General features: G+C 46.1%; 1 protein-coding gene across 2 annotated transcripts; it reads left to right on the top strand.

The window, feature by feature from the left end:
* The first annotated feature begins 459 nt into the window (after positions 1–459).
* LOC110522634 (dihydrolipoyllysine-residue succinyltransferase component of 2-oxoglutarate dehydrogenase complex, mitochondrial) lies at positions 460–13644 on the top strand. 2 transcript variants are annotated; one of them, XR_016495499.1, is made up of 16 exons: positions 460–646; positions 3687–3720; positions 4253–4295; positions 4491–4558; positions 4662–4736; positions 4849–4904; positions 5106–5214; positions 5340–5471; positions 5627–5700; positions 5877–5974; positions 6229–6359; positions 8303–8376; positions 8665–8748; positions 9299–9466; positions 9895–11066; positions 11625–13644. XR_016495499.1 is itself a non-coding variant. In XM_036976341.2 (15 exons), exons 1-15 carry the CDS (start codon positions 584–586, stop codon positions 10027–10029), a joined length of 1341 nt encoding a protein of 446 aa, XP_036832236.2. In that variant the 5' UTR covers positions 482–583; the 3' UTR covers positions 10030–10510. The 2 variants fall into 2 exon arrangements, 1 of the variants encoding a protein (XP_036832236.2); XM_036976341.2 differs by lacking the exon at positions 11625–13644 and having other exon boundaries at positions 482–646; positions 4494–4558; positions 9895–10510.
* The last annotated feature ends 5447 nt before the right edge of the window (positions 13645–19091 follow it).

Genomic DNA, 19091 nt, shown 5'->3' with positions numbered 1-19091 from the left:
GACACAAACAAGAGAAAGGATATCTGCCTACCTGTTGCTCAGAGTGAAGATAGCTGTCCAGAAAAGAGAGAAGAATTGATGCTTGCCACAGGAGATGAGGGTTATTATAACAGGGCAATACTGTATTTCCTAGAACCCCATAAATCCACACAAGGAGGGGGCGTGGCACCTTAATAATAAATGCAACCTCATTATCGATTAGCTCATACCATCAGCCCTCTGTGGGAACGAAATGACAGACAACACATTTCCTCATTTTGTTTTGCACAATATCACACCGCATGTTTTTGAATGACGCATGTTTTTATTATTTTGCCTTTTTATTTCTATACATTGATCACAAAATACGATTTCTTCAATAATTTATAATATTTTATACAGCAAAACGCAGCCTGAAGTTCAGACTGTAGGAGTGTATGTAGTCAGGCCTGGTAGGAATGAGCTACCACCCCTATCATTAAAACGACATTAGTTTTGTCCCTCGTCGCTTTCCGTCGGCGCAGAGCCTTGACGACAGCTTCTACTGTCAGACCTTCGTTACCACTCTTTCCTTTTTGGTCGGTTTACCACCACGGTTGAAGCTATGTTATCGCATTCCCGATGTCTTTCCCGGACACTCGGGCGGTCTCTGTCTGCGTTAAGTCAGGTAGGAGAGAAATACCGATTACATTTCCCGTGTACCGTAACCTTTGGAGTTAGGGAAAAACTTTTTTTTTTGAACGCCATAGCCTAGCAGGGAATAGGCCTCACCCTGAACCCAAGGACATAATGACACCCGTCCTACTAACTGTGTCTAACTAAGGAAATGGCTTGTTTCCCCCCCTCTCTCAATTCATTCTGAAATATAAATCTGTTAGATATGCGTAGTTAGTAGGAATATCACCAAAACCAACTAACTAAGCTAGCTAAATTATTTAAAAACCAATCGGACTGTCACAGGTAGCTAAATCGGTTAAATCAACATAAGCTAGCTACCATTATGCTGTTCTTGTTTTTTTACTGGGATTTCCTTGTTTGGCGGTACCTGAATAGCTAGCTAAGTAGCTTGCTATCTAACCTGCAAGCTAGCGAGGTATCTAGCCTAGCTACCATAAGATTACTAGCTAACTAGTTAGTTAATGTCCTCTACTGCTCTAAAAACCATGTTGGGTTCCACATTAATAACAGGCAAGAGCTGTCATGGATGCAACATTTAATACCGCAGATGACTCGGACAGTAAACTAGCTGTTTCACATTTAGGATTGTCAAGACACACTTGAGCCACACCTCTCATGCATATGCTGCAGTGTTATTCCCCAGCTATTAGTTTGTTTTTTTGTGGTATATTTTACAGCTGACCTCTGTTTGAAACTTGCGCCAGAAATAGCCCGTCTCATGTCAGGCATGAAGGTGTCGTGTGTGTTTAGCTCATCTGTTATTAGCTGAGGAACGCTAAGCTCGGTTCTATTATATCGAGGAAGACGTCGCTGGTTGTATTCGATAAAAGTTTATTACGTTTTCATTTTTGTTTTTATTAAGTATGAATTTCAGCACCCCGCGGAAGGTCAGCAGTTGTAAAGGACAAACATAGGTACTGGTAAACGTTTTCAGAATTTGATATTTGTACAAGTATCGACTGATGGTGTCGTCTCAATGTTGTAGCTAGCAAATCACACGATCAGTTATCAATACACAAGTCCGCCTAGACATAAGATAATGGAGTTGAGCTGTGTCTGCAACCCCACTTTCACTACACCAAGATAATAAGATAATGGAGTTGAGCTGTCTCTGCTGTCTCTACATCCCCCTTTTCACTACACCAAGATAATAAGATAAATGGAGTTGAGCTGTCTCTGCTGTCTCTACATCCCCCTTTTCACTACACTAAGATAATGGAGTTGAGCTGTCTCTGCTGTGTCTGCATCCCCACTTTCACTACACTAAGATAATGGAGTTGAGCGGTCCTCTGCTGTCTCTGCATCCCCACTTTCACTACACCAAGTTACACGACCAAGTCTGCTGTAGCAAAACGTCAGACTGTTACCATGGTTACGCCATGACATCGGTCTGAAAGAAGTCCCAGTAAAATTTTAAAAAACAGCAATAAGACGCAATAAATACATAGTCTCTATAAGGCTGAATGTTGATGGGGGGGGGGGGGGGACTGAGTTCGGGGAACCCTGGTCTAGAGGACTAGTAGTCAGTAGACCTAATTGTATGAACTTTTATTAGGTAGTGGGGTTTAACAGATGAAAACCATTGACTGAAAAATGGCATACAAAAATAAAGGGGCAAAACGTATCAAAGGGAAGGGGGGGGGGGGGGGGTAAATGTGTGTCAAAGGTGATGGAAGGGGGGGTAACGTGTTTCAAAGAAGGAGCTCCCAAGTGGCTCAGCTCTCTAATGCACTCACTGCATCTCAGTGCTCAAGGCGTCACTACAGACCCTGGTTTAGTTTCCAGGCTGTATCACAACCAAATGTGATTGGGAGTCCCATAGGGGCGGTGCACAATTGTCCCAGCGTCGTTAGGCTTTGGCCTGTGGGGGGGTAGGCCATCAAGGCGACTCATTCACTGTGTCAGTTCTGTGGCATTCAACTCCAGCTGTGCTGTTAGAACGTGTCTGGATTCAGGAACACGTCATGGCCAGATGTTTTGTCTCGTTATGCTGAGATGCAGAGTGACCATGAAAGCAGGGGTGTTTTCAGTTACGACAGAACTGTGCGCACCGTTAATGTCAATGGAAACGGTACTGTACTGAACATTCTGTTGATAAAAAGCTGTGATTATGGTGTCCCAGAGGTCTATTGTGTAAGGTGTGCTGCATGAGTTATCTGATTTCAGTCACACCCATATAGATCAATCCACACCTCACCACACCCATATATATCAGTCCACACCTCACCACACCCATATAGATCAGTCCACACCTCACCACACCCATATAGATCAGTCCACACCTCACCACACCCATATAGAGTAGTCCACACCTCACCACATCCATATAGATCAGTCCACACCTCACCACACCCATATAGATCAGTCCACACCTCACCACACCCATATAGATCAGTCCACACCTCACCACATCAATATAGATCAGCCCACACCTCACCCACCAAATGGAAGCAAAATGTCCCTAAAAGACTGTTGGAAGAATGGTGCGCACCGTTTTGGGGTAAACATTTTATTTTGGGTACAAACCGTTAAGCAACGTAGCAAATGTAACCGTATAACTTTAGACCGTCCTCTCGCGCGAACCAGGGACCCTCTGCACACATCAACAACAGTCACCCACGAAGCATCGTTACCCATCGCTCCACAAAAGCCGCGGCCCTTGCAGAGCAAGGGGAACTACTACTTCAAGGTCTCAGAGCAAGTGACGTCACCGATTGAAACGCTATTTAGCGCGTACCACCGCTAACTAAGCTAGCCGTTTCACATCCGTTACACAAACACTGAACTGAACGCACCCCAGTTCTCTTGTTTTTTCAACTTTGCCCCTTTGACTTCAAAGCTGTTTGTTTGAATCAGAGAGAGATTTAATCTAAGCACACCTTTGCCTCAACTGCTACATATTCAAAGCTCTCTTAATGCAAGCAAACATATTGAATGATGATGTAGGCCGAATTTTGATTCTGAAGCAGCCCGGCGAAGAATTCAATTGAAAGGATATTGATCTTCCTCCCGTTCCCATTTATTTTCAGGGGAATAATGTGCTGGCTGGAAGGACTGCTTCAGGTGAGTGGGCCTCTCTCTTTCTCCTCTGTCTGTAGGGTTGAGCAGTACAGGGTCCTGTTAATTAAGGCACACCGTAACAAAATGATTTGCAATGGAAAACAAACAAAAAACACGCTTTCCTCATTGGACAAATCCATGTAAGCCCTTTCCCCGTTTCAGTCTGTTTTGTTTCCGTTTTGTGCCTGATGAACACAGCCCACCCAGGACTAATGTAAGATCAGAGGCCTTTGTTCCTCGTAATAAATCTGAATAAACATGCCCTGTATGGATGGTGATTCATGGCTCAGAAGACTGTAATGCCCATGAAGTATCAAAGAGCACTGGAGGGCCTGTGAGTGGTTAAATATGCCCCATCATCAAGGAGCTGTTTATGTATTCGCACGGCCCAGGGTTCTCAAGAAGACTGACTCAACAGTGGCAGCCGTGGTTATCACTGTTGATAATAATCATATCCCTTCCTCTTTCTCTCTGTCTCCCCCCTCTTTCTTCCCTTCTCTGTCTCTCGGTCTGTCTTCGTTTTATCTCCTTGAAGGCCTATCCGTTGGCAACAGGGTTGTCTACAGGAACAGTCAGTCGTAAGTGTCCTCTGTCCTGGGTTTTTGTCCGTATGTTTTGCCTCAGGCTGAACAAACGAAAGTCTGAAGATGTCTGCTACAGAATACTGTTCAGTCATTTAGTGTGTGTTGCACTAGTTTTAAGCCACTTGTTTTTACGACGGGCTACTTTTAAAGCCTGCTACATAATGACATGTTCTCTTCTTCTGTGTGTAGTAGATTTGAATCTCCGTCATCAGTCGGTGTCTTCCACATCAGATACTTCAAGACGTCTGCAGCACACAGTACGTATTCAAACCACTGTCTCGTCTGTGTCCTGTGTATTTAAACAAGTCGTTGTATTAAATCAAATCTCTGACATCTTTGTTTTGGTTTTTTTCCGATCAGGGGATGAAGTTGTCACCGTCAACACCCCTCCGTTCTCTGAGTCGATCACAGAAGGGGACGTCAGGTGGGAGAAAGGTCGGTGTCCTGGATATATTTTTGTTTTGTTGTGGAGCCGGCTTCCGTTTAGTATGTTGTTCCCAGGAAGGTTTTGTACAGGACAGTAATACCTTCCTTTGGTCTTTTCCAGCTGTTGGAGATTCAGTGAAAGAGGATGAGGTGGTGTGTGAGATCGAGACTGACAAGGTACTGTAAAACACTAAGGAGTCACACACTGGAATGGAGTACGAATATATATATATAGCCTTGACCTTTATGCCAAACAAAACATTTTACGGAATAAAGAAATGGCGTTGATGATCGGATATTTAGAAAAGGCGAGCTGTCGAATGCTGAGTTTGTAATTTCTGTAACTGTTTTGATGTGAAGACTACGTTTTTCTCTCAGACCTCGCTGCAGGTGCCGTCTCCGGCGGCCGGTGTGATCACCGAGCTGCTCGTGCCAGACGGAGGGAGAGTGGAGGCCGGGAATCCCCTCTTCAAACTCAAAAAAGGAGGTAACCCTCTTCCTCTTCTCTCTCTCTCGTCCAACTGATCCTTTCATCTTCATACACGTAGTACCGTTCCTATCAGGAGTTGATCTGAAAATCACGATGTCAATGTCTTCTTCTACTCTGGTCAGCTGCAGCAGCCGCTTCTGTCCCTGCAGCAGAGGCCCCTGCAGCAGAGGCCCCTGCTCCAACCCCGGCTGCCATCCCCGTCGCCATGCCCGCGGTGCCTCCCGTGCCAACACAAGCAGCCCAAGCCAAACCTGGTACGTCAGCTGCTCAACTGTTATAAAAGTGCATTTAGATTCATGTTTAACTTCAGTGGAATTATATAAAATATATACAGATATATTTAAGCGGGGTTCTCACAATTTTCTTTTATCATTATAAGCTTTTTTTTTTCTGTTTATGCTCTTTCTAGTTTCTGCAGTCAAGCCCAGCGCACCAGCAGCACCAGCAGAACCAGCAGCCCATGGGGCCAGGACGGAGAGCAGGGTAAGGCCTCTCCACACCAGGCCAGCTTCAGGCCAACACTCCCATACTAACAGAACAAGATGAAATGACAGGGAAAAAGCCTTAGGCTAGTTTCAAACCAAGAGAAGTGGTCTTGCTGTGATTTTATTGAGATACCGGACAGATGCTCCCAACCAATTGTCTTATTATTCGTCCAGGTCAAGATGAATCGAATGAGGCTGAGGATCGCTCAGAGGCTAAAAGAGGCTCAGCAGACTTGTGCCATGCTCACCACCTTCAACGAGATAGACATGAGGTGACCGTCCAACTTTATTTGTCCTCTATGGTCAAGTGGCTCCAGTGCAACCGCGGGTGCAAACATGCACATATAGACACTTCATAAATGGCCTGTTGTTTACCCTTGGAAATGTTGTTGTCCACCAAAATGACCACCCAGTAGGAAGCTCCATGAAGATGTTTTCCTCAAGCGACACACACCCCCGGCTTTGAATGTTCTCTCACATCCCTCACCCCCTGCTTTAATGCTTGTTCTCTCCCATCCCTCCTCAGCAACATCCAGGAGATGAGGAAGCTCCATAAAGATGCTTTCCTGAAACGACACAACATCAAGCTGGGTTTCATGTCGGCCTTCGTTAAGGCTTCAGCACACGCTCTCATGGACCAGCCTTCTGTCAATGGAGGTAAGACCCTCTACCCCCACAGACTACCCCTCTACCCCCGCAGACTACCCCTCCACCCCCGCAGACTAACCCTCTATCCCCGCAGACTAACCCTCTACCCCCACAGTCTAACTCTCTACCCCCGCAGTCTAACCCTCTACCCCCGCAGTCTAACCCTCTACCCCCACAGTCTAACCCTCTACCCCCGCAGTCTAACCCTCTACCCCCGCAGTCTAACCCTCTACCCCCACAGACTACCCCTCTACCCCCGCAGACTACCCCTCCACCCCCGCAGACTAACCCTCTACCCCCGCAGACTAACCCTCTACCCCCACAGTCTAACCCTCTACCCCCGCAGTCTAACCCTCTACCCCCACAGTCTAACCCTCTACCCCCGCAGTCTAACCCTCTACCCCCGCAGACTAACCCTCTACCACCGGAGACTAACCCTCTACCCCCGCAGACTAACCCTCTACCCCCGCAGACTAACCCTCTACCCCCGCAGTCTAACCCTCTACCCCCGCAGTCTAACCCTCTACCCCCGCAGTCTAACCCTCTACCCCCGCAGACTAACCCTCTACCCCCGCAGTCTAACCCTCTACCCCCGCAGTCTAACCCTCTACCCCCGCAGTCTAACCCTCTACCCCCGCAGACTACCCCTCTACCCCCGCAGACTACCCCTCTACCCCCGCAGACTACCCCTCTACCCCCGCAGACTACCCCTCTACCCCCGCAGACTACCCCTCTACCCCCGCAGTCTAACCCTCTACCCCCGCAGACTACCCCTCTACCCCCGGAGACTACCCCTCTACCCCCGGAGACTAACCCTCTACCCCCGCAGACTACCCCTCTACCCCCACAGACTACCCCTCTACCCCCGCAGACTAACCCTATCTCTGTTTGTAGAGAGTCTTATCTCCGACTCCCACTTCTCTCTCTCTCTCTCTCAAATTCCATGAACTTTCCCCAAACTTCCTGGTTTTCCAGAAATCTCAGTTGGAAGATTCCTGGAATCAGGATCGAATAAGCAGGAAATCCAGGATTACTTGAAAACCAGGGAGTTTTGAATGTTAGTTACCAGAACCCCACAGGGACATTATTTCCACAGTTACATGTTAAAGTCAACAGGTGTGCCATCAGTCCCTGGGTTCGCGCCCAGGCTCTGTCGTAACCGGCCGCGACCGGGAGGTCCGTGGGGCGACGCACAATTGGCCTAGCGTCGCCCGGGTTAGGGAGGGTTTGGCCGGGATATCCTTGTCTCATTGCCCACCAGCGACTCCTGTGGCGGGCCGGGCGCAGTGCGCGCTAGCCAAGGTTGCCAGGTGCACGGTGTAGCCTCCGACACATTGGTGCGGCTGGCTTCCGGGTTGGATGTGCACTGTGTTAAAGAAGCAGTGCGGCTTGGTTGGGTTGTGTATCGGAGGACGCGTGACTTACAACCTTCGTCTCTCCCGAGCCCGTACGGGAGTTGTAGCAATGAGACAAGATAGTAGCTACTAAACAATTGGATACCATGAAATTGGGGAGAAAAAAAAGAAAAAAAACAAGTCAACAGGTTTAAGGTTTTGATTAAGTTATATATGGTATTCTGTTGCTGGGAGGAATCGGGGCGGCAGGGTAGCCTAGTGATTAGAGCGTTGGACTAGTAACCGGAAGGTTGCGAGTTCAAACCCCCGAGCTGACATGGTACAAATCTGTCGTTCTGCCCCCGAACAGGCAGTTAACCCACTGTTCCCAGGCCGTCATTGAAAATAAGAATTTGTTCTTAACTGACTTGCCTGGTTAAATAAAGGTAAAAAAAAAATTTAAAAAAATGTGCCAACTCATAATTACTTAGTAGTCTCAAACTGAATTTCTTTACCAGAACCTCCAGAATGGATGAAATTAAACAGAAATGTCATTGAGGTAAAAAATTAAATAAAATGTGAGGATGATTTTAGTCTCTTCCTGTTTCCTGTCCCCAGTGATTGATGATACAACCAAAGAGATCGTGTACAGGGATTATGTTGACATCAGTGTGGCTGTGGCCACTCCCAAGGTAAGGCACCGAGGACATGTGACCTATACATTCTGTTCTCTTATTAACTGCCCCTTGTTGTCCTGAGCTGTTGGTGGGAGGTTGGACCAAATATATATATTAAATAGTGGTCATTTTATTAGTGGATTGATCGGGGGCTAGAGATCCTTGTACAGTAGGATGTTGTGTTTGTGTTCTTTGCTGTGTGTCGGTGGTTTCTTCTGTGTGTTGGGTGAAAATTCTATAAAAATGTAACCAGAAAGGTATGGTGTGTTTGTGTGTGTGGTCTCATCTGCTGCTCTTCACCAGGGACTGGTTGTACCGGTTATTCGCAACGTAGAGACCATGAACTTTGCTGACATTGAGAAAACCATCAACGGTCTGGGAGAGAAGGTACTGAACAAGGCTTTGTCTGAGTGGGATGAATGTGTCACGGTCTGGGAGAGAAGGTACTGAACAAGGCTTTGTCTGAGTGGGATGAATGAGTCACGGTCTGGGAGAGAAGGTACTGAACAAGGCTTTGTCTGAGTGGGATGAATGTGTCACGGTCTGGGAGAGAAGGTACTGAACAAGGCTTTGTCTGAGTGGGATGAATGTGTCACGGTCTGGGAGAGAAGGTACTGAACAAGGCTTTGTCTGAGTGGGATGAATGTGTCACGGTCTGGGAGAGAAGGTACAAGGCTTTGTCTGAGTGGGATGAATGTGTCACTGTCTGGGAGAGAAGGTTCTGTACAAGGCTTTGTCTGAGTGGGATGAATGTGTCACTGTTGTTGACATACGATCCACCAGTTAGTCTGAGATCGGGCCTTATGTCACCACATCAGTATGATGACGCCACCTTGTGATAAACGGCGCCAAGAAGCTCTTCAAACGGGAGATGAATGTAAAAAATAAAACAAATTGAATAACGACAGGACTGACTCCTGTGTGTGTTTTTGTCCAGGCTCGTAATAATTTGCTGGCTGTGGAGGACATGGACGGAGGAACCTTCACCATCAGTAATGGAGGAGTGTTTGGTTCCATGTTCGGCACGCCCATCATCAACCCGCCCCAGTCAGCCATCTTGGGCATGCACGGTATCTTCGACAGGCCTGTGGCCATCGGCGGCAAGGTGGGTGACACCCTCAGTACATTCGCTTCTGTATGCCAACGCATTAAATCGTATCTCCATCCAGAAGTTGAATTGGACATTATTTGACGCAAATGTATGAATGCGTGTTGTCATGTCAACAAAGTTATCTTTTCTAAAAAATCTAGCTGCTATAATGTAAGTTTCAACCTCAGTCAGTTATTTTATCACGATTTATTATGACTAAATGACTGCGGCGCGGTTGTTTCTATGGCGACTGCGGTGCGGTCGGTTCTATGGCGACTGCGGCGCGGTCGGTTCTATGGCGACTGCGGCGCGGTCGTTTCTATGGCGACTGCGATGCGGTCGGTTCTATGGCGACTGCGATGCGGTCGTTTCTATGGCGACTGCGGCGCGGTCGGTTCCATAGTCTAGCTACTAGTTGTTCTCGTCTTGTTTCTCTCCATCAGGTGGAGATCCGGCCCATGATGTACGTGGCTCTGACCTACGACCATCGGCTGGTCGACGGCAGAGAGGCCGTCACCTTCCTGCGTAAGATCAAGTCAGTGGTTGAAGACCCCCGTGTTCTACTGCTCGACATGTGATCCCAACCTCCCATCACTACAGCAGGGCCACGTTCAGTACACTGTACTGTTGCCTGACATTATAGAGGGTTATGCTATAAACGCAGAATCAGAGTTAGCCAGCTAACTTTGATCAACAACCAGAAATAACTAGTTATTGATCTGGTTCATTAAGAAAGCTCAACTTAGATTTGCATTTTTTTTTTTGGTTGTTCGGTCAATTTTGACCATGCTCATTTCAAGGTTATCTCCCCCCCCCCCAAAAAAAAAAATTTTAAAAGTTATTTCTGAATATTTAGGTAAGTTAGCTGGCTCTCGTTGACCCTGCTTTGTAGTATAACCCTCAGATAGCAGTGTTGTGAATAGAGCAGACTTCTTATACCCTCGAGAGGGGTGTTGTTTCAACATAATGCTCCAAAACGTTGTGCCCTGCTGAACGCACCCCAAAGCTATTTAAACATCACTCTGCCTCTGTATAAACCCCCCCCCCCCCCCCCCCCCCCCACCCACAAGCGACAGCCAAATCTTGTCATGTACTGCTTTTGGTTAAAGAGAGAGAACCTGAGTCCCTGTTCTGGTTGTGGTGTTTTGTCAAGAAACAGAGACAAAACAGAGATATGGGAATCACGCAAACAGAGAATTTAATGTTGAGATTATTCACTTTTATTATTGGGTGGTGTCATTCTGCAGCTTTGGTTCAGATTGATTCAACGGTTGGTCAACATCATCATATAGTGTTACCACTGACTGGCTGAACCTACCAGGTCTGCTCTGTCTCAATGTTAGACTGGCTGACTGAACCTACCAGGTCTGCTCTGTCTCAATGTTAGACTGGCTGACTGAACCTACCAGGTCTGCTCTGTCTCAATGTTAGACTGGCTGACTGAACCTACCAGGTCTGATCTGTCTCAACGTTAGACTGACTGAACCTACCAGGTCTGTTCTGTCTCAATATTAGACTGACTGAACCTACCAGGTCTGATCTGTCAACGTTAGACTGACTGAACCTACCAGGTCTGATCTGTCTCAATGTTAGACTGGCTGACTGAACCTACCAGGTCTGATCTGTCAACGTTAGACTGACTGAACCTACCAGGTCTGATCTGTCTCAATGTTAGACTGACTGAACCTACCAGGTCTGTTCTGTCTCAATGTTAGACTGACTGAACCTACCAGGTCTGTTCTGTCTCAATGTTAGACTGACTGAACCTACCAGGTCTGTTCTGTCTCAATGTTAGACTGACTGAACCTACCAGGTCTGTTCTGTCTCAACGTTAGACTGACTGAACCTACCAGGTCTGATCTGTCTCAACGTTAGACTGACTGAACCTACCAGGTCTGATCTGTCTCAACGTTAGACTGACTGAACCTACCAGGTCTGATCTGTCTCAACGTTAGACTGACTGAACCTACCAGGTCTGATCTGTCTCAACGTTAGACTGACTGAACCTACCAGGTCTGATCTGTCTCAACGTTAGACTGACTGAACCTACCAGGTCTGTTCTGTCTCAACGTTAGACTGACTGAACCTACCAGGTCTGATCTGTCTCAATATTAGACTGACTGAACCTACCAGGTCTGTTCTGTCTCAATATTAGACTGACTGAACCTACCAGGTCTGATCTGTCTCAATGTTAGACTGACTGACTGAACCTACCAGGTCTGTTCTGCCTCAATGTTAGACTGACTGAACCTACCAGGTCTGATCTGTCTCAATGTTAGACTGACTGAACCTACCAGGTCTGATCTGTCTCAATGTTAGACTGACTGAACCTACCAGGTCTGATCTGTCTCAATATTAGACTGACTGAACCTACCAGGTCTGTTCTGTCTCAATGTTAGACTGACTGAACCTACCAGGTCTGTTCTGTCTCAACGTTAGACTGACTAAATCTACCAGGTCTGATCTGTCTCAACGTTAGACCTGTACGTTCAAGGCACTTGCATTGCTGTCTAGAAGGAACGTGGACGTCAGCATCTCATTGGACAGTGTACTGTACCATGTGTATCCAGTATATACGACTATTAGACGTGAACTTTGAAAAGAAATGGACACATTTTATTTTTCTTCAAAGCATCATGAATTTTGTGTACTTTTTTTTTTTCCCCCCAACACCGTGATTTTCATTGAGCTGTACATGTAATCTATCCGTGCTCGTGATTTAAAGCCAATACGTGTTTTTATAACGCCACCCTAAAGAAGTGCTCGGTCGGACAAGATGAAGTCCATTCTGAAGCTCCTGTGCTGTTTGACTATCCCGGTTCTGTGTTTTTGACAGAGCTTTTCACGGGGGATGCAGAAGCCTGTCTCCCCTGTACGTCTAGTCTCCTGGCTTCCTACTGTTGCAGTAACTTCTGCTTATTTTGGGGTGACTGTCCCACTGAGCAGCGTTGGAAGTGATTGGAATCTCATGGAAACTACCACACGCATTGGGGTGTGTCCATAATGGCATCCTATTTCGTTTATATAGCGCACTACTACAAAAGTAGGGCACTATATACGGATTAGGGTGCCATTTCAGATACAGATATTGTCTTTGAGCTTTTGGTAGAGAAGGGAATAACCACTTTCCGTCGTGTCTCTCTCTCGATGGACTTCTGTCTGTCCGCGAGAAGGTACCCGTAGACCCGGACGCTAGTTTGGTTCAGGACTTACACAACACCGTTTTGGGAGTAGTTTTCAAAGGAGCACAATTTTAGCAGCATGCACAATGTATTTCTCATGATAACCTCCTCTTCGTGGAACCCACCCTGGTGAAGATTCTTTCTGTGCTGTATACAATGCTTTGTAAACTATTTAAAAACAACCGTTGTAGGTAGCAACGCGTAATAACGCCACGTAATATAGCATTTGTGATGGGTTTAGTAAATAGTTTATTTAATCATTACTCCATTCATAAGATGTTTTAATATAGGTCATTTTATAAACCATTTAGTTAAGTCATTAGTTTAAATAATTTTTTTTGCTTGAACCTCATCTAAAGTGTGGGTTATTTATTTTAAAAAAAATCTAAATATGTATTATTTTGTGAGGGTTTAGACTTTACAAACCCGGAACTCCCAGAACTAAATCTACTGACAAGATGATGCCAGGTTTCACTTCCGGGTTAATTGAGATAAGACTGCTCTTAAGGCATGGCTGCAAACCACACTTTGCTTTTGGTAGAAAGGTCACTGGCAAGAAACGCTAATGTTCACATCATCCTCGGCGTTGTGGGCTTATTGTTTAACCGTTGATAAAGTTCGAGGGGACATTTAGAGACCTTAGGGAGCATCATATACTCCTGGAATGTCTACCAATGACCATGTTCATCTTTTGGTGAGGAAATTACACTGGTCACTCAAAACATTTATAAAATGTATTATAAAGTATAAATAGACAACTTTTGATTAGGTCATGCAAAAAGACTTTACTAATGATTGGGAGATGGTTTAGAAGGACTTATATTAAACATCTTAGGTTATTAAATGCTTTAGAAGTTGTTTTATAAAAGTGTGAATAACTAGGTTACTAACATTTTTTTTTTTTTACAAATGTGAGTAATGATGAATAAATTATTTACTAATCCATTATAAAATGCTTTTATGTAGAGTTATTATAGAGTGCTACCCAACATTAAAACATCTTTGTTTAAATTGACATTGTCTTGTTTTTTTGTGTGTGTTTTTCTTTCCCCTCTCTGAGCGTATCTGCTGACTGTGTTTACCATTTACATTCATTTATGATGCGTAGGGCTGGTACAATTATTGTATAAGTGTGTAACCGATAATTAGGAGCAATATCCAGGAACAAAATAATCATAATTGTCATTTTAGGTCGAAGGGAGATTCAAGTTCATATTGAAGTACACACAGAGTGTACAAAACATCAGGAACACCCTTCCTTTTGCGCTAAGAACAGCCTCAATTCGTTGGGCATGGACTGTGGAAAGCTTTCCGCAGGGATGCTGGCCTATGTTGACACCGATGCTTCCCACAGTCTTGCCCATTCACCCTCTGAATGGGACACATACACAATCCATGTCTCATTTACTGTTCTCATGTTGAAGAATAATGTGGCCATGTACTGTTATTTTTATTGTATTTATTAAGGATCCCCATTTTTAGTTCCTGCCAAAGCAGCAGCTACTCTTCCTGGGGTCTGGCAAAAATGAAGGCCGCTTATACAATTTTTTAAAACATTTTACACAATACATTGACAGATTTCACAACACACTGTGTGCCCTCAGGCCCCTACTCTACCACCACCACCACATATCTATCTAATCTCCACCCGGCACAGCCAGAAGAGGACTGGCCACCCCTCAGAGCCTGGTTCCTCTCTACCCGGCACAGCCAGAAGAGGACTGGCCACCCCTCAGAGCCTGGTTCCTCTCTACCCAGTACAGCCAGAAGAGGACTGGCCACCCCTCAGAGCCTGGTTCCTCTGGTCTACCCAGTACAGCCAGAAGAGGACTGGCCACCCCTCAGAGCCTGGTTCCTCTGGTCTACCCAGTACAGCCAGAAGAGGACTGGCCACCCCTCAGAACCTGGTTCCTCTCTACCCGGCACAGCCAGAAGAGGACTGGCCACCCCTCAGAGCCTGGTTCCTCTCTACCCAGTACAGCCAGAAGAGGACTGGCCACCCCTCAGAGCCTGGTTCCTCTCTACCCGGCACAGCCAGAAGAGGACTGGCCCACCCTCAGAGCCTGGTTCCTCTACCCAGTACAGCCAGAAGTGGACTGGCCACCCCTCAGAGCCTGGTTCCTCTCTACCCAGTACAGCCAGAAGAGGACTGGTCACCCCTCAGAGCCTGGTTCCTCTCTACCCAGTACAGCCAGAAGAGGACTGGCCACCCCTCAGAGCCTGGTTCCTCTCTACCCAGTACAGCCAGAAGAGGACTGGCCACCCCTCAGAGCCTGGTTCCTCTCTACCCAGTACAGCCAGAAGAGGACTGGCCACCCCTCAGTGCCTGGTTCCTCTCTACCCAGTACAGCCAGAAGAGGACTGGCCACCCCTCAGAGCCTGGTTCCTCTCTACCCAGTACAGCCAGAAGAGGACTGGCCACCCCTCAGAGCCTGGTTCCTCTCTACCCGGCACAGCCAGAAGAGGACTCAGAGCCTGGTTCCTCTCTACCCTGTCACAGACAGAAGAGGACTGGCCACTCCTCAGAGCCTGGTTCCTCTCTAGTTTATAATCTCCACCCGGCACAGCCAGAAGAGGACTCAGAGCCTGGTTCCTCTCTACCCAGTACAACCAGAAGAGGACTGGCCACCCCTCAGAGCCTGGTTCCTCTCTACCCAGTACAGCCAGAAGAGGACTGGCCACCCCTCAGAGCCTGGTTCCTCTCTACCCAGTACAGTCAGTAGAGGACTGGCCACCCCTAAGAGCCTGGTTCCTCTGGTCTACCTAGTACAGCCAGAAGAGGACTGGCCACCCCTCAGAGCCTGGTTCCTCTGGTCTACCCAGTACAGCCAGAAGAGGACTGGCCACCCCTCAGAGCCTCGTTCCTCTCTACCCGGTACAGCCAGAAGAGGACTGGCCACCCCTCAGAGCCTGGTTCCTCTCTACCCAGTACAGCCAGAAGAGGACTGGCCACCCCTCAGAGCCTGGTTCCTCTCTACCCAGTACAGCCAGTAGAGGACTGGCCACCCCTCAGAGCCTGGTTCCTCTCTACCCAGTACAGCCAGAAGAGGACTGGCCACCCCTCAGAGCCTGGTTCCTCTCTACCCGGCACAGCCAGAAGAGGACTGGCCACCCCTCAGAGCCTGGTTCCTCTCTACCCGGCACAGCCAGAAGAGGACTCAGAGCCTGGTTCCTCTCTACCCTGTCACAGACAGAAGAGGACTGGCCACCCCTCAGAGCCTCGTTCCTCTCTACCCGGTACAGCCAGAAGAGGACAGGCCACCCCTCAGAGCCTGGTTCCTCTCTACCCAGTACAGCCAGTAGAGGACTGGCCACCCCTCAGAGCCTGGTTCCTCTCTACCCAGTACTGCCAGAAGAGGACTGGCCTCCCCTCAGAGCCTGGTTCCTCTCTACCCAGTACAGCCAGAAGAGGACTGGCCACCCCTCAGAGCCTGGTTCCTCTCTACCCAGTACAGTCAGTAGAGGACTGGCCACCCCTCAGAGCCTGGTTCCTCTCTACCCGACATATAGCCCTTTCCTATAGCAACATGGATCTAATGTGTTTATATAGTCCTTCCTATAGCAACATGGATCTAATGTGTTTATATAGCCCTTTCCTACAGCATCATGGATCTAATGTGTTTATATAGTCCTTCCTATAGCATCATGGATCTAATGTGTTTATATAGCCCTTTCCTACAGCATCATGGATCTAATGTGTTTATATAGTCCTTCCTATAGCATCATGGATCTAATGTGTTTATATAGTCCTTCCTATAGCATCATGGATCTAATGTGTTTATATAGCCCTTCCTATAGCATCATGGATCTAATGTGTTTATAAAGTCCTTCCTATAGCATCATGGATCACCGTAGAGCAAGTAGAAGCACCGTGGTAAGTACTAGGAAGATTAGTTTTAAATTTAGCGTTCAGCACATCCAGTAACATGCAGGTGCTGGGAACATTTATCAGTGTTCTGGTATCTATTCTTCATAGAAAAGGAACAATAACCAGCCAAGCAGACCGTGTGCCCCATCCTACTCTTGATGTACTGGTAACAGGGTATAATTGAACAGACAATCTGCAGTTCAAACGATAACGAAGCAGTCCCCCCCCCCCCCCCCCCCACACTTTCGGTTAACAGCTGAGGGAATAACAAATCTCAAATTCATAGACAGAGCAATAGATGTATGGTGTGGCCCTCCATGATATCAAAATGATAGTTTTAACCATGTATTTCAAGGCTATACATTATTTGTTTACAATTGCGTTGTTTGTAATGGTGTAAAACATGCTTATATTTAACTAAAGCTCAATGAGGCATAAGTTATATTGTTCCAGAATCCAAAATTGAATGTCGCAATCGCAGATTGTCCCTTTGAATAAAGAGGAAGCGGGTCGAGAACGTTTTGTTCCTTAGCTGCTGTCTGTCATTACACTGCAGCACTGCACCCAGATGAGTCCTAACCCAGAGCTGGATCTGGGCCCTGTTCATTAAGGCACACTGTAGCAAAACCTGGTTCAATGGAAAGGGGAACACAAGCAGTTCTTATTGAGTCCTGATCGTCCCTCCCCGTTTGTCTGTTTTCTTCCCTTTGGTGCTTCACGAAGACGACCGGGATCTTCAAAGCTAATTATCGTAGTGCTCTGCTGTTCTCTAGAAGCCTCTGAATAATGGGCTCACCTCTCTGACAGAGAGTCTTGAGGGTTGCTTGGCTCGGGCCTTTCCTCCCCTCTCTTCCTCCCCTCAAGTGCCTGCAGCTGCCTCCAAAGACGAGCACCCTCCACTCTGTTTACTTTAATAATCATGGAGGACAATGGTTGTGTCTTTGTTTCTGTGCCAGGACCTACACAAACGTCTGAAAAACACCATTTGGAAGGAGAGAGAAAAAAAACAAAAAACCCCACGGGTTCATTCATTATGTTGAACACAAAATAAATAAAAACAAATATCCTGATGTTAGATTAGCATGAGAATACAGGAGGCCTTGATGATTCATGAATACAGGAGAACAATAACACCATGGGGTCTTTCATTTAAATATGTACTTTTATTGGCCACTCAAGATTCCATTAGCTCTATTGAGATGATTTCAAATGTGCTGAATACACTCTATTAGGCCAAGCCTATGCTGCAGCGTGCATAGATATCCAACGTCTTGAACATTAGGCCCAACACGTGAATATCCATTGGAAAAGGCCTCGTTGAATAGCACGAGGCCTTCAAGGCTTTGTGTTAATTCAGATGAAAGATGGACCATTAGGAACAGGAGAGATAGATATTTATTTTCATTAAGCTAACATCAAGAGATGTAATTTACCTCAATTATTCTGTTTTTTTTTTTTTGTCTCCCATCTTTTGAAACAGGCCTGTTGGCGTCTACAGAGCCTTCAGAAAGTATTCACACACCTGAACTTTTTCCCTAATTTTTGTTGTGTTTCAGCCTGAATTTAAAATGGATTAAATGTATATTTTGTGTCACTGGCCTTCCCCCATAATGTCAAAGTAGAAATGTTGTTTTTTAGAAATGTTTAGAAATGAATAACTGAAAAGCTGAAATGTCTTGAGTCAATAAGTATTCAATCCTTTTGTTATGGCAAGCCTAAATAAGTTCAGGATTTAACAAATGGGAATACCAAGTCACCTAAATTGCATGGACTGTGTGCAATAATAGTGTTTAACATGATTTTTGAATGACTACCTCATCTCTGTACCCCCACACATATAAATTATCTGTAAGGTCCCCTCAGTCAAGCAGTGAATTTCAAACACAGATTCAACCACAAAGACCAGGCATGTTTTCCAATGCCTTGCAAAGAAGGGCACCTATGGGTAGATGGGTAATAAAACAAGCAGACATTGAATATCCCTTTGAGCATAGTGAAGTTATTAATTACACTTTGGATGGTGTGTCAATACACCCAGTCATTACAAAGATACAGGTGTCCTTCCTAACTCAGTTGCCGGAGAGGAAGGAAACCGCTCAGGGATTTCACCATGAGGTCAATGGTGACTTTACAACAGTTACAGAGTTTAATTGTAGTGTTAGGAGAGAACTGAGGATGGATCAACAATATTGTAGTTACTCCACAATACTAACCAACTTGACAGAGTGAAAAGAAGGAAGCTTGTACAGAATACATTTTCCCAACATGCATCCTGTTTACAATAAGAAAATAAATGAACTTAATGTCCTGAATATAAAGCGTTATGTTTGAGGCAAATCCAACACAACACTGAGTACCACTCTTCATATTTTCATGCATGGTGGTGGCTGCATCATGCTATGGGTATGCTTGTCATCAAGGTCTAGGGAGTTTATTTTGGGGCGATTAAAAGAAACAAAATAGAGCTAAGCACAGGCAAAATCCTAGAGGAAACCCTGGTTCAGTCTGCTTTCCACCAAACACTGGGAGATGAATTCACCTTTCAGCAGGACAATAACCTAAAACACAAAGCCAAATCTACACTGGAACT

This window comes from Oncorhynchus mykiss, chromosome 4, assembly GCF_057628025.1.
Source record: "Oncorhynchus mykiss isolate SJ-2025 chromosome 4, ASM5762802v1, whole genome shotgun sequence".
In the NCBI taxonomy this organism is placed as follows: domain Eukaryota; kingdom Metazoa; phylum Chordata; class Actinopteri; order Salmoniformes; family Salmonidae; genus Oncorhynchus; species Oncorhynchus mykiss.
The sequence above is the reverse complement of the archived record's forward strand: the minus strand, read 5'-3'. Positions and strand labels throughout refer to the sequence as shown.

Excerpts from the sequence above, each read along its gene's own strand:
- LOC110522634 (XM_036976341.2), top strand. The coding sequence starts at position 584 with ATGTTATCGCATTCCCGATGTCTTTCCCGGACACTCGGGCGGTCTCTG. Across the intron at positions 4,905-5,105 it reads GTGAGATCGAGACTGACAAG|ACCTCGCTGCAGGTGCCGTC; the intron begins GTACTGTAAAAC and ends TTTTTCTCTCAG. Across the intron at positions 5,472-5,626 it reads AGCAGCCCAAGCCAAACCTG|TTTCTGCAGTCAAGCCCAGC; the intron begins GTACGTCAGCTG and ends TGCTCTTTCTAG.